This window comes from Lissotriton vulgaris, chromosome 8 (assembly GCF_964263255.1).
Source record: "Lissotriton vulgaris chromosome 8, aLisVul1.2, whole genome shotgun sequence".
NCBI lineage: Eukaryota > Metazoa > Chordata > Amphibia > Caudata > Salamandridae > Lissotriton > Lissotriton vulgaris.
The window spans coordinates 1,388,604,984-1,388,619,424 of record NC_141696.1 but is presented as its reverse complement, the minus strand read 5'-3'; the positions used below and the strand labels follow the sequence as shown (position 1 = coordinate 1,388,619,424).

General features: G+C 48.3%; 1 protein-coding gene across 2 annotated transcripts in view; it reads right to left on the bottom strand.

Moving 5' to 3' along the window:
* CHAF1B (chromatin assembly factor 1 subunit B) overlaps window positions 1-14,441 on the bottom strand; it is a 337,605-nt gene that overhangs the window by 213,666 nt on the left and 109,498 nt on the right. For both annotated transcript variants that reach the window (XM_086935399.1, XM_086935398.1), the window contains exon 4: window positions 11,439-11,562. In XM_086935399.1, coding sequence (XP_086791525.1) covers window positions 11,439-11,562 — 124 coding nt within the window. The remainder of the gene's footprint in view (window positions 1-11,438; window positions 11,563-14,441) is intronic.

Here is a 14,441-nt window from a genome sequence, read left to right as displayed (position 1 = left end):
GGGACATCCATGGGCAGTACTTTCGAGCAGAGCGTGGCGGGGCTGTATGTGGCAGATTTTGAGGCCAAACATATCCTGCCACCAAATGCCACCTTCTTTTCGTCAATGCTTCTGTGGAAACGCTACATTGACGACATTCTGCTCATTTGGAACGGTAGTGATAATGACTTGGTAAATTTCCTTTCATGGATCAACACTCTAGACCCCAATTTAAGATTTACCAACACTACAAGCAGAAGAGAAATTGTGTTCTTAGATGTGGTCATCTCAATCAGTGGAACGACACTGGCCACAAAAACCCACAACAAACCGACTGCAAAGAATAACCTCCTGGAATTTAACAGCTTCCATCCGCGTCCGCTGAAGGAAAATCTCCCTTACGGACAATACCTCAGGCTACGAAGGAACTGCAGCACGACCACAGATTTCAAAGACCAATCAGTCACTCTGACGGAAAAACTAAAAAATAGAGGCTATCCTACTTCCACCTTGAATAAAGGATTCAAAAGAGCTAAAAATCAGCCAAGGGAGTCCCTCCTTGAAGAAAAGACTAACAATCCAGAACAGATCCCACTCACCTGTGTCACCACATACAGCAGTCTCTCAAACATCATGAAAAAGAAACAAACATTGGAATATTGTGAAAACCTTTAAAAAGGACTGGGAAAAACCTATTTTTTCTTTTAAAAAGGGACGCAGTCTAAGAGATGCGCTGGTCCACACACGCCCAAAAGAGAAACCACAAAACACGACACCATCAGTAACAACATCATGGGGTCTCCCTAAAATTACCGGGCACTACCCCTGCTCGGACTGTAGTGTCTGTCACTTAACACAAGCTACCAAAACTCTGACACTGGAAGAAGGGAAAGTGTGGACCCAACGTGAACATACCAATTGCAACTCAATCAATGTGATCTATCTGATCACGTGTCCCTGCCACCTCCGGTACGTGGGTATGACCACTAGAAAAGTGAAACAACGGATCTGCGAGCACCGGAGTAACATAAGGTGCAAGAAAATAACAACGAAGTTGAGTCGCCATTTCCTAGACAAAAATCACACCACCAATGACATGAGGTGGACTGTTATTGAAGCTATATATGGCACAAGGAATGTACAAAATAGACTGTTCGAAAAAGAACAGCGCTGGGTATACCGCCTGGGGACAAATACCAATGGCCTTAACGACGATATCCCCTGGAACACAGTCCTATCATGAATCCCATAACTTCACGTGTCTGAAACGATAGCTGATAACGTGACACAAAAGCGATCTGAATAAAACATTTCACCTAATACCAAATACTAGGTGCTTTTCCACACTCTGCGCATTTTTTAACATCATGCCCAAAGATTGATCTATGTCTGTCTAAAAACGCAATTTCTCCGACAGTATGTGCACTTCTGCTCTGACACTATCTATTTACCCACTTAATGTTAGCAGTGCCTACATCCCTAGAGTTAGGGAATTCGCCCATTCAAAGATCTGATTTCTTAAAATTATTTCTAACAAGCAACGAGCGCTCTCGGTTGCCTTAACAACCACCAGCGTGCCAAAACCTCCTTCAGGCATAGCGCAGGGATAGGCTTTCTATTCCAAGCCTCGTTTTGATTCGAAGCGCACCCCGCCCAAGTGGGCGTGTGCGCTCCAAGCCTCGCTCTGAGCGAGACACGCCCAACCCGGAATCGAGCGCGCAAACGAAAACAAAGCGCTCTTAAACTCATTTACCGGCCCCGCTCTCCATCGTCGGGGTCCGGTTCAGAGGAATCTTGCAGGTTGACAAGCGGGTTGTGAGCGCTGAGGGCGTGAGTCTGCATCCCCAGCGGAACGTCTATTACGATCACCATAAGCTAAGTACCTGTATGCTGTATGGGTTGCGCTGACATTTAACTCCTTCTTTTCCTAGGATGTGCCAAGCGCGCTCCGATCCTCCTCCCGAGACCCATGGTGCTAGTAGCGCCCTGTTTTAAAAGTGAGATGCTCTCCATACTTACCATCTTAAGGGGGTCACCGACCATTTGGTCAAATTGATCCCTCCTCATGGAGAATTCACATCGTGTTTTTATCTCCCTCACTACAATAGTAGTTTTTAACCACCTTTAGCACTCCACCTCTTAGCATGTACAATATCCCCAAGGGCTACTTGGATGGTGCATAAGATATCAGTTACTGTGTGCACACAAAGGTTTGCCACCATCTTAGGAGCACTATGATAAGTCTACGCTGGCATATACTAATTGTATGTATGTCCAAATCTGTTTGTCTGTGTATTTTCTCTTACAGGTGCTGATACACCCCTGAAATTGGGGCTTTTTTGGAATGAGCAATTGCTCTTCTAATTTTTAAGCACTTTTTTCACTTTTCCTTTTTTCACTTTCACGCCCCCAGGTCAGGGTGGACTATTAGAGTGTCCATACCGCCGGGGTATAGTCCTGAATATATACCACAAGTAAGGCAGAAACATGTTGACTGATTAATTTTAAAACTCGTGGTATTTAGCTGAATTTAACCAAAACCCTAATAACCTTGGCCCTTAAATTCAGACACATATACCACTTACACGTGTCTTAGGGATCACTCATTAAAAGTTTTTTTGATACCCTGTTAGTCACTTTTAATCTTATAATTTCCACAACACGTCCTCCCCACACGACCAGCTCCGCAGTCTTTCTGGCGTCGCAGCACACCGAAGAGACACTCGGTCTCTTCGGTGGGGCCCGATGATGAAGCATGACACTGACCAGGTCGGTGTGTGAGGGCTTTCCTACTCAAATAGAGTGACTGTGATCAAAATTACCCTCTTATCTCTTTGCTCCATATTTCTGGTAGCTTTGTGCTTGACCAGACCTCTCTTCTTTTGTTGTTCAATGGAGATTTATCCACCTCTTGCACCAATCTTTGCAGAGGCTATCTGTGAAGCGGACTGGAATACTCCTCCTCTCGCCGTTCCCGTAGGGTTTTTTCCTCCATTGATGGACCAGAAGAAGCCATCTCGGTGATAAATGAACAGAAGGGGAAGCACCCCTATGCTGCGAAGGAGATCTTAGTTATGATCTGTCTGAGTGTCGCTCTGGAGATGTAAAGGTGAGTGCTCTGATGAATGACGCCTCGAGGAGTGAAGACGAGTGCCGCAACGCTGACTCAGTCACCAACACCACAGAGCCTTCTCCCTACCTCACCGATTCAGGTCTTGACGTCTAGCGTATGACCTGCTCCGACGGAGCCCCTCTCAAAGCTGAATGGGATCTCCTTCTCCACGTCGACCTTCGGCTAGCTGCTTAAGGGTCTGGTCTCTACGTCGGCTGATTCAAAGGCAGCGCTGTCGATTCCCTATTCTTCGATGTTGATTGTCGTGCTGACGACGAAGTGCCTCTATGTCTAGACGCCGTTTGTCAAGCAGACGACGGCAGAGGGCTTCTGTTCCTCAACGCCAATCATCGCCGGGTTGTCAATGGCGGAGGGCTCCTGCTCCTCAACACCGATCGTCGTCGAGTTGACGATGGCGGAGGGCTTGTAACTCTTGACGCCGATCGTCGCTGGGTTGATGACGGCGAAGGGAGTTTCGCACATGTGTCTCGACGACAGGTGTTCTTTCGACTGTGAGCCCGCCGTCTATGGTCTTCTTGTCGGCGTATGTTCTGCCGATGGAGGTTTTTCAGCGCCGAGCCCGACGCTGAAGAACAGTAGAGTGGGATCTTGCTTATGGAAGAGGATCTGGCCCTCCTAGAATTCTTTCTCACCAGAGACCTGCCTCTGGAAGAGGTTCTATCCCTTTCAGACAGTCCATAGAGACGGATTCTCTCTCTGTCTTTCAATGTTCTTTTAGATAAAGACTGGCAATGCTGGCAAGTCTTGGGGACAGGATCTTAGGAAGACAAAGTATACAGACTGAATGAGTCTGATCTGGCCTTTTTTCCACAAGAAGGGCAGGAGTCAAAAAGATGGCATTTTGAGAGGAATAAATGCCAAATTCTATCAAAAAAAAGACAACACCTTACTTCTAAAGTTGCAAACGTCGAAGTAAGAAGAGATTTCTAAAAAAACTGGAGATTATTTCTGACAAAAAGTCAGAAAAAGCAGAGCTGTGTAACCAGGGTCCTGACTGAAGGAGCCAGAAAGAACAACTGACCTGTCACCCCTGAGGCATTACGGTAAGGTAGGGGTCATGGCTGCCTTAAAGGCACGGTGCCAGATTATTTCTATGTTGCTATGGGTTAGCTTTTTTATGCTATGTTTCTACAATGCAGCCTGTGAGCTGTCAATGCTTTCATTCCTCTTTGCAGGATTATGCTAAGTGCTACGCACTAAAACAGTTTTCAAACATACTTTGCTGTTTTTTTCTCCTGGTTTTAATGTATTGTATGTCATATACAAGGGGAGCCCTTACAGCATTATTCAGCTCTTAGTGTATGGAAGAAATGCGTTACTTACCTGTAACAGCAGTTATCCAGTATTGGTGTCTTTCATAGATTCACATGCCTGAATCATTCCCCGTCGCCGAGACGGGAGCCTCCGGTCCATAAAAAAGTAATGTCCTAAGGACATACATAGAGAATATAGGCCGAAGGGCCTCCCCTTTGGGGCCTTTCCACGTCCTTATGTAAAAAGGACCGAACTCTCATCGTTAGCCAATCAGCTCCGACCTCCCTCTAGAACCTTCCCGGGAGGAGCCTCAGTCCCTCAGATTTTCGTACGCACCCAGCTAGGGTGTCGCAATGTAGACATAGAGGTACGCGAGTCCTTACCGGGGAGGCGGGAGGGTTGCATGTGAATCTATGAAAGACACCAATACTGGATAACTGCTGTTACAGGTAAGTAACGCATTTCTTATCCAGTATTTGGGTGTCTTTCATAGATTCACATGCCTGAATCAGAGTAGCCAGCAGTTATACATGCATAGTGGTAAAGCACATTCTCACATCCAGCAGGCCTGCATAAATTACAGACAACATGAGAGAAACATGGTAATATACCGTCATGCATATAGCAGAAAAACCATGAAGAATGTGCATACCTGGATGGCGGGACGAGGTATGGCTCACCTTATTGGAAGAGATGGCGCAGCACCGCTTGTCCCACTGCAGCGTCCTTCTGCAGTTCGATGTCCAGGCAGTAGTGCCTGGAAAAGGTGTGCGGGGACTTCCAGGTCGCCGCTCGGCAGATGTCCAGGATCGTCACTCCAGCGAAGAGCGCCGCTGACGTTGACATCGCTCTGGTAGAGTGGGCAGCCACTCGGTCCGTTAATGGCCGTCCGGCCTGATCATGGCAGAAAGCAATCGCTGATGAAATCCAGCGGGAGATGCTCTGTTTTGTTAGGGGCAAACCCATGCGCGGGTTGCTGTAGGCTACAAAGAGTTGAGAAGACTTCCTGACCTCTTTGGTCCTGTCCAAGTAGAATTTGAGACACCTTTTAAGGTCCAAGGAATGCAGCGCCCGTTCTGCCGCTGTGGAAGGGTTCGCAAAAAATGACTTGAGGACAATTGGTTCGTTCAGATGAAAGTCTGAAGGCACTTTAGGAATGAATTTAGGGTTGGGCCTGAGTACCACTCGGTCGTGCCTGAATTGGAGATACGGTTCCTGAATAGACAGCGCCTGAAGTTCGCTGACCCTTCTGGCAGACGTCAGGGCGAGCAGGAGTGCCGTCTTCCAGGAGAGATGTTTGAGAGTGGCCCGGTGTATGGGCTCGAAAGGGTGTTTCATTAGTTGGTTGAGCACCAAGTTCTTATGCCAGGTTGGAGGGACTTTCCGAGGCCTCGGAAAGGATCTGTAGAGCCCCTTCAGAAATTGCTTTACCAGTCGACTGGACCATAGGGAAGGTCCTGATGAGGTCCTGGTGAATCTAGAAATCGCAGCCAGATGAACCTTAATGGAGGCGTGAGCCAGCCCCGATTGAGCCAGGTGGAGGAGGTACGGTAGCAGCTGTACTGGGGTGACCCGTAGAGGGTGCAAGCCTTGTTCCGAACACCACAAGCAGAACCTCTTCCACTTCAGCGAGTAGGTCTTGTTCGTACTGCCCGCCCTCGCTTTGGCTAGTACGGCCCTGCAGTCCTGCGGGATCTCTAGGTCTCCGAACTCTCGGTGCTCAGGAGCCAGGCCGATAATTTGAGCGAACGGAGGTTCGGGTGGTGTACCTGGCCTCCGGACATCGTTAAGAGGTTCGGGTGTTGTCGCAGGTGAATCGGGGGCCTGATGGAAAGGCGAAGCAGGTCCGAGAACCAGTGTTGTCTCGGCCAGTACGGAGCAATCAGGATCAGGGTGCACGGCTCAGTCTTCATCTTCCTGAGGAGCCTCGGTATCATCGGGAACGGAGGAAAAGCGTACGCAAACACGCTGAACCAGCCGATGGAAAAAGCATTTCCCAACGACCCCTGTTGGGGATGCCAGCTTGCGTAGCTTGGGCATTTGGCGTTCCCTGCTGTCGCAAAGAGATCGATCCTCGGGGTCCCCCATTGCGAGAAGATGTGGGCCACTGTGTCGCCGTTCAGCTCCCATTCGTGGGAGAGAGAGGTCTGCCTGCTGAGGGCGTCCGCGATGGTGTTGTCCTTCCCGGGAACGTACTCCGCCTTGAGGGAGAGCCCGTGGGCCACCAACCAGTTCCAGATTTTTTGCGATTCTCTTGAGAGAGAGAGAGAGATCGCGTTCCCCCTTGTTTGTTCAGGTAGTGCATCGTCGTGGTGTTGTCCGTTTTGACGAGCACCGGGGAAGTTCCGATACGTGGCAGGAATGCCTGCAGAGCCAGATACACCGCCCTCAGCTCCAAGAGGTTGATGTGTAGTTGTTTCTCTTGGGCTTCCCATTTGCCGCTGACTCGAAGGTCCAACAGAACAGCGCCCCAGCCTTCCAGGGAGGCATCTGTCGTGATGACCAGAGGTGCCGGCGGCAGGAGGAACTGCAAGCCGGCCGTCAGGTGTTTCCGGTCTCTCCACCACAGAAGGGCCTTTGTGATGGCCGGTGTGATCGTGATAATGTCCTCGAACGAGCCGGAACTCTGTTTCCATTGCCTCGCCAGAGCCTCCTGCAGTGGACGCATGCGGAGCCTGCAGTGTGGTATGAGGAGAATGCAGGAGGACATCATCCCTAGCAGGGAGGTGAATGTCCGGACTTTGATGCGAGGCTTCTTGGCCACCGCCGCGGCCAGAGACAGTATTTTGTCGGTCCTGTCCTCCGAGGGGAAAGCCTTTGCGCAATCCGTGTCTAAGGTAGCCCCTAGGAAGGTGATCCTCGTTGATGGAGTAGTGCAGGATTTTTTGAGGTTGATCGTCAGACCCAGCTGTTGAAAAAGTGCGCTGCAGGCGTTGGAGGAAGCGGTCGCGCCCTCCGGAGAAGGCGCCTTCACCAGCCAGTCGTCCAGGTAGGGGAACACCTGGTGACCTCTTTGTCGCAGGAAGGCTGCCACCGGCGCCAAGCACTTCGTGAAGATACGTGGCGCGGATTTGAGGCCGAATGGCAAGACCTTGAACTGATAATGCCTGCCTGCTACTTCGAACCGCAGGTACCTCCTGTGCCGTGTGAGGATGGGGATATGGTAGTAGGCGTCCTGTAAGTCCAGGGAGACCATTGAGTCTCCCCTTTCCAGCGCTCCCAGGATCTCCTGGATCGTTACCATCCGGAAGGATTGACTCCGCAGGAAGGCGTTGAGCGCCCGGAGGTCCAAGATCGGTCTCCATTTGTCCCCTTTCTGTTGGACTAGGAAGAAGTGGGAATAAAATCCCGTCCCCCTCTGGGACGCCGGGACCCTTTCGATGGCTCCTTTTACCAACATGGCGGATACTTCCTTGAGAAGGAGGTGCAGGTGTTTGTGAGCACGCTTCAGCGGAGGAGTGTTGGGAGGGGTGTTGACAATTTCGAGGGAATGTCCAAATTGAATTATTTGTAGTACCCACCGACCCGTAGTGATTTTTCGCCAATTGGGGAGGAAGTGGGTCAGTTTTCCTCCAATTCGAAAGGATTGAGACGGTGGTGGGACTGGCTGGAGTAGATGGTCACTGGCGGCCGCCAGTGCCCTTCTTGGCGGATTTGCCTCTGAAGGACGACCTCCCATAGGACGACTGTCGGTTCTGTTGTTTGTGCTGGGGCTGGTTCCTGTTGCCGTAGGAGTAGGACGACCGATTTTGGTAGGAACCTCTGTAGGAGTACTGGCCTCTGGAGCGGCCCCCCCGAAAGGACTGGTTCCGGGACTGGAGGGAGCCCAGAGCCCTCGCCGTATCGGTATCTTTCTTAATGGCCTGGAGTGCTTCGTCAATCTTCTCCCCAAAGAGAAACTGACCATCGAAAGGCATGTCCAGCACCTTAGATTGGACCTCTTGTCGAAAGGACGTTGCTTTGAGCCAGCCTTGGCGGCGGAGCACGGCAGCCCCGGCCAACTGGCGGAATCCCGTCATGGCTGCGTCGATGGCGCAGTCGATGATCTCTGCAGCGGAGTTTTGTCCTTCCGCCAGGAGAGCTTTCACTTCGTCCTGGACCGTGGCTGGCAGGTCCTGCAGGTAGGGGGCGATGTCTTCCCATAGCTGGCGGTTGTAGCGCCCTAGCAGGGCGATGGAATTTGCCACTTTGATGGTCATGGCGGACGTGGTAGAGAACCGTTTGCCTATGGTGTCCAATTTCCTGCCTTCCTTGTCTGGGGGTGCAGACAGCGGCGAGGATGGGTTGCGGGATTGCTTTTGGGCCGCCTGAGTCACAACCGAGTCCGGTTTGGGGTGGCCGGTCAGGCAGGCTGGCGCGGTAATCGGGGCCTTATATTTTTTGTCTAGGCGCGGAACCACCGCAGGCACCGAGGCAGGCGTGAGCATCAACTTCTTGCCCTGTTCCCACAGAAAGTCTATAAGTGGAATAGACTTGGCCGACTTCTGGCTGTGCTCCTTGAAATCATGGAGGAAGCATTCTGTTTCCGTGGATTCCACCGCCATGTGAAACCTCTTAGCTGCCCTGTCCACCAGTTTGTGGAAACCCCCAACGTCCGTTGCTTCAGACTGGCGCGGTCGCGGGGATGCCGGGGTAGACGAATGGTGTGATGACGCAGCATCGGCCTCGTCGTCTCTGTGGTCCGAGTCAACGTCTTGCACTTCACCTTCCTCCAAGTCAGTCTCCTCCTCCTCGTCCTCCGAGGAGTCCTCTACCTGAGGCTGGGGCCGAGCACGAGGCTGGGGTTGGTTCCGAGGTCGGGCCTGGAGAGCGGAAGGGCGCGAGGCAGACGGTTGCGCCTGGGTGACCGGCATCTGGGTTCCGCTGTCGGCATCCGGGAACCGTTGTTTATAGTCCTGCACTAGGCAGCGCAAATCGTTGACCAGAGACACGGGCAAACAGATCATCGGGGTGTTTTCCGTGCGGACACTTACGGAACGTTCCTGATACATGACTTCGTCCTGGTCCTCGTGAACGTCCGATAGGGAGGTGGCCGGATCGGGCTGGTTTTCCTCCTCGGACTCCTCACTCTGCAGTGCTACCTGCTCCTGCTCGAGTGTCAACCCCTTCGTTGGGGGAACCGAGGAAGGTGGGATTGAGTGAATGGAGACTTCGACCAATCTGGATTCCTTCCAAGATGGCGCCGGGGTCCCTTCCGACGACGTGCGTGAAGATGGCGCGCCCGCCGTTTGGGTTGGCGACTTGAACGCTTCCGATAGTGTCGATGGCACCAAATTCTGCGGGGATAAGTGAACCGCCGACTTACTGGTGGTAGAGCCTTCAACTTGAGATTTCTTGGGTGAAGGCGGACCTTTTGAACTTGACTTCGACTGTTTAGGTGACGATCCTTCGGTATGAGATTTCTTCGGCGAAGGCGGACCTTTTGAAGTAGACTTGGACCTCTTAGGCGACGATGACGTAGACAGTGGGGACACCGTCGATGGTCCTGTGTTTGTCTTGGACGAAGGCTTCAGAGGAATGGTAGAGGAGACCGGTGCGCCTGAGGACGCAGTGGTGGTCGTTGTGGCCGTCGCGGAGGGCGGTGAGGCCGTAGCGGTCGACACTGTGGTCGAGACCGAGGTGGTCCGCTTAGTAGATGGAGCGGGTTTCTTGAACCTCTGGTCGTGTCGAACAGACACGGAGGAGGTGGTGGAACGTGCCTCCGAAGGTTTCCTGTGCGCCTTCTTGGGAGGAGTGTCTGTCTCTCCAGGGGACTGCTCCCTGGGTCTCTTCTTGGAGACTTTGGAGGACACGGAGACACTACCCTCGGAAGATTCCAGAGTGTCTCGGTCCTTAAGCCTGTCGAGCCATTCGAGAAGGCGAGCCTCTCTGTCCTTTACAGTCTTCTTTGGGAAGGCTCTACACACCCTACACTTGTCAGAGACGTGGTCAGGGTACAGGCAATACAAGCACAGATCGTGCTTATCCTCCGCTTGAATCCGCTTCTTGCCGCAGGAGGAACAGGCCCTGAGAAGGGCTTTCTTTTGCGAGTCCGCCATGGATGAAGCCTTTTTATTGGATTCAGACATGGGAGACGGCAGTCGAAGATAGGATAATTATTCTTTTGAACAAAGGTACTTCCAGAGAAGTTTGAGACTTCGAAGCAAGAAAAAACCTGAAGAGCTCAGGTTGGAGACTCCCTAGCACAACGTGCGGTAGAAAATCTGAGGGACTGAGGCTCCTCCCGGGAAGGTTCTAGAGGGAGGTCGGAGCTGATTGGCTAACGATGAGAGTTCGGTCCTTTTTACATAAGGACGTGGAAAGGCCCCAAAGGGGAGGCCCTTCGGCCTATATTCTCTATGTATGTCCTTAGGACATTACTTTTTTATGTACCGGAGGCTCCCGTCTCGGCGACGGGGAATGATTCAGGCATGTGAATCTATGAAAGACACCCAAATACTGGATAAGGATATATATATATATATATATATATATATATATATATATATATACACATATACACACATACATACATACATACACATACATATACATATATATATCTCACATATATGATTGTGTTTCTGGGGTCCCACGCATGGGCGGGAATATTCTAGTGCTTATGCCTATTGATGAGGATCCCCTGGAAGAGAAAGATCTTTACCGATGGACATTACTAACCACAGATTCTTTATCTTGTTAATGGGTACTATAGTAGTACCTCACAAGGTGGTGGGTTTGTGAACCGGTTCACACCAAATAGTCATGCAGGACCCAAGAAGGCAAATCACCCCTCATCAATGCTGAACACCACATTATTATGGAATGCTTCAGAGGTTGTTATATGCAGCTATCTGCGGCCCCTGAACAATGGATTAAAAACGTTTTTAAAAGTCCTTTAAATGAAACAAAATGTACATACAAAATTAAAATAAAACTCAAGCTACAATTGTTACCTTAAAATATGGCCTTCACCAATCGTCCAAGTAGAATTTGAAGCCTCTTCATAATGTACCATTTCCTAACTTGTGGAAATATACAGTATTTGCAGGGGGAAAATAAGTGCATTCATCATGTAGTCATAAAAACATACCTTAAAGTTTTAACAACGCTCCAATTTTCCTTGCTAAGTAGTGCTTCATCGTCCTCTGGATCCTGAAATGATGTTGGCTCTGGCTCTTTATTATCATTCAGTTTCCACAAAAGTATAGCTGCATCTGTGAGACAAGGGCAGAACTCAAACATTTCAGTGATCTAAATTAAAATAAATTAAATGGTAGGTTACAGGGCTAAATAACCATACATTACAGATGACTGCTTCAACACAAAGAAGGCAATAACAAATAAAAATAAAAGACTTCACCTCCCTCCACAATCACCCTGATGCTACATCTTAGCCCCTTCCGTGACATGTTATTCTCAGCTTAATTACTTCATGAAATAAAACTCGTTTGACAATTAAATTCAGATAACCGTGATAAATGAAAAAATAACCAAAACTAAAGTAAAGAAAAAAGTAGATAAGGGTAACAAAAATAGGTACTGGTGAATATTTTTTTTTTAATGGGGTGAGTTAATGAAAAGGTTTAGGTAAAAAAGGGTAATGTTTCCAATAATGTTAAAAAAAGAAAGAAAAACATGTAAAAGATGTATAACTAATTAGGGGAATTGGTCAATAAGTCTGCATATTTAGGTGGAGTGATAGTCACACAGTGTCATGATTAAATAAAAAAACTGGATGTTTTTGAAGTATAATTACTGCATCCCAAGATTAACATAAGTGCCCATCCCAAGGCACGACCATTTACTTTCTGTGCCTCCATTCAAAAAAGACACAAACAGGTGGAACCTTCTGTAGGTGGCTGGATCTGTATATACTATACGAAAGTAAGGTATATTGTGCACAGAGTCCAGTGGATCCCCAAAGGCTTACAGAGGTAAAAGTAGATTTATCGGAGGGTCATGTTCAGTATTTTTTGTACACACTCAGGCAAGAAACAATGTCACACACTCAAAGACTGAACTCAGACCAATTGTTGTATGCAAAATATTTCTTTAGTTGTATTTTATTTTTAGAACCAAGCAGGACTTGGTACAGGGAAGTAGAATTTTACTTTTCAGGACAGATTGATCAAAACAAGCAAGCTGGATGAAACTGACTTTGTTACAGGTCTGTAAAATATTTCAAGACCATAGGTATGTGTAATTCCTTTGATTGGGATTACTTTTCAGATCACTAGAGTACTTTTTAGATTACTTTTTCTACTCCGTGTGATATGCCTAGATATCACACTGGCACATTTCCTAGATAAAGTTAAGTAAAACGCAGTTGCTTAGGTTTCCATACAAACAGAAATCAACACATAGAACTTTTTCAGAGGAAAACATTCAATGCAATCCTATGGAGAAAAGGAAAATGCTACTTACCAGTATGCATCTGCTCTTGGCATGTAGAGCTGCAGATTTCTACATTTTGCATTAGATCGCCACCTGGTGTTGGGCTTGGATGATTGCATGTTGTTGTCGTCTTGGAAGAAGTCTTTGTAGTCACGAGATAGGCGACTCCTCCCTTGGACGATAGTGTGCATGGGCATCGGCTCCATTCTTAGATTGTTTTTCGCCAAAATGGGAACTGATTGAGTTAGTAGAAAGAGAGAAACGATGTCCATGCGTGTATATCTAATTAAGATAAAACTGGAATAGATACAGGTACTGGGGAGGCCGGAGGGCGTGTAGAAATCTGCAGCTCTACATGCCAAGAACAGATGCATACTGGTAAGTAGCATTTTCCGTTCGAGGCATATGAGCTGCAGATTCTACACTTTGCATCGATTGTGCAGCAGTGTCTCCCCTAGCGGTAGTCACCTGTATCCGTTGCAGTAGTTTGAAAGAGTTTTGAGGACTGCTTGGCCTACTGCAGCTTGCTGCTTGGCTTGCACATCAACACAATAGTGTTAATTGAAGGTGTGTGTTATAGACCATGTTGCTGCCTTGCAGATGTCTTCTAGGAGAATGTTCCCTAAGAAAGCCATGGAGGTTCCTAGTTCGCGTGTGGAGTGCGCTCTAGGAAGAACTGTTAATGTGCGTTTTGCCTTGTGATAGCATATTTGTATACATTTAACAATCCACCATGCAGTTCCTGATTTAGAAATGGGGTTGCCTTTATGTGGTGGAGAGTAAGCTACAAATAGTTGCTTTGTTTTGCTAAAGGATTTGGTCCTATCGATGCAATAGAGAAGAGCTCTTTCGACATCTAGTGTGTGTAGAGCTCTCTCTGCTACAGAGTCTGGGTTTTGAAAAAACACTGGTAACTCTACAGATTGGTTTAGATGAAAAGGAGTAATTACTTTAGGAAGGAATTTAGGATTAGTCCTTAGAACCACTTTGTTACAGTGTAATTGTAAGAATGGTTCTAGTATAGTGAAAGCTTGAATTTCACTAACTCTTCTAAGAGGTAATAGCAAGGAGGAAAGCTGTTTTCCATGGGAGAAATTGCAGTTCACATTTGTGTAAAGGTTCAAAAGGGGGTCCCATGAGCCTGGTAAGAACAATGTTTAGTTTCCACACTGGAGAGGGTGGTAACCTAGAAGGAATAATTCTTTTTAATTCTTCCATAAAAGCTTTTATTGCCGGTACTCTAAACAACAACATATGTTGTCTGTTTTGTAGATGGCAATGGCTGCAAGATGTAAGCGTATAGATGAATATGCCAGATTACATCTCTGTAAATGGAGATGGTAACAGATAATATTTTGGATGGAAGCATCTAAAGGATCAATTTGATTATTAGTGCAGTAAATGGCAAATCTTTCCCATTTAGCAGCATAGCAAGCTCTAGTAGTAGGTAGTCTGGCTTCTTTAATGATATTCATACAGTCTGGTGGCAGGTTAAGGTAACCAAACTCTAAAACTTCAGGAGCTAGATTGCCAGATTCAGTTGACTTGGATCTGGATGCCTGATGTCCCCATGGTTCTGCGTTAGCATGGATGGTGTCAGACAGTTTTTGGTGTGGAACTAGAGAGAGTTTAAGCAGTGTGGTGAACCACGGTTGGCGTGCCCATGTGGGAGCTACCAGGATCAGTTTGAGAGACTGTT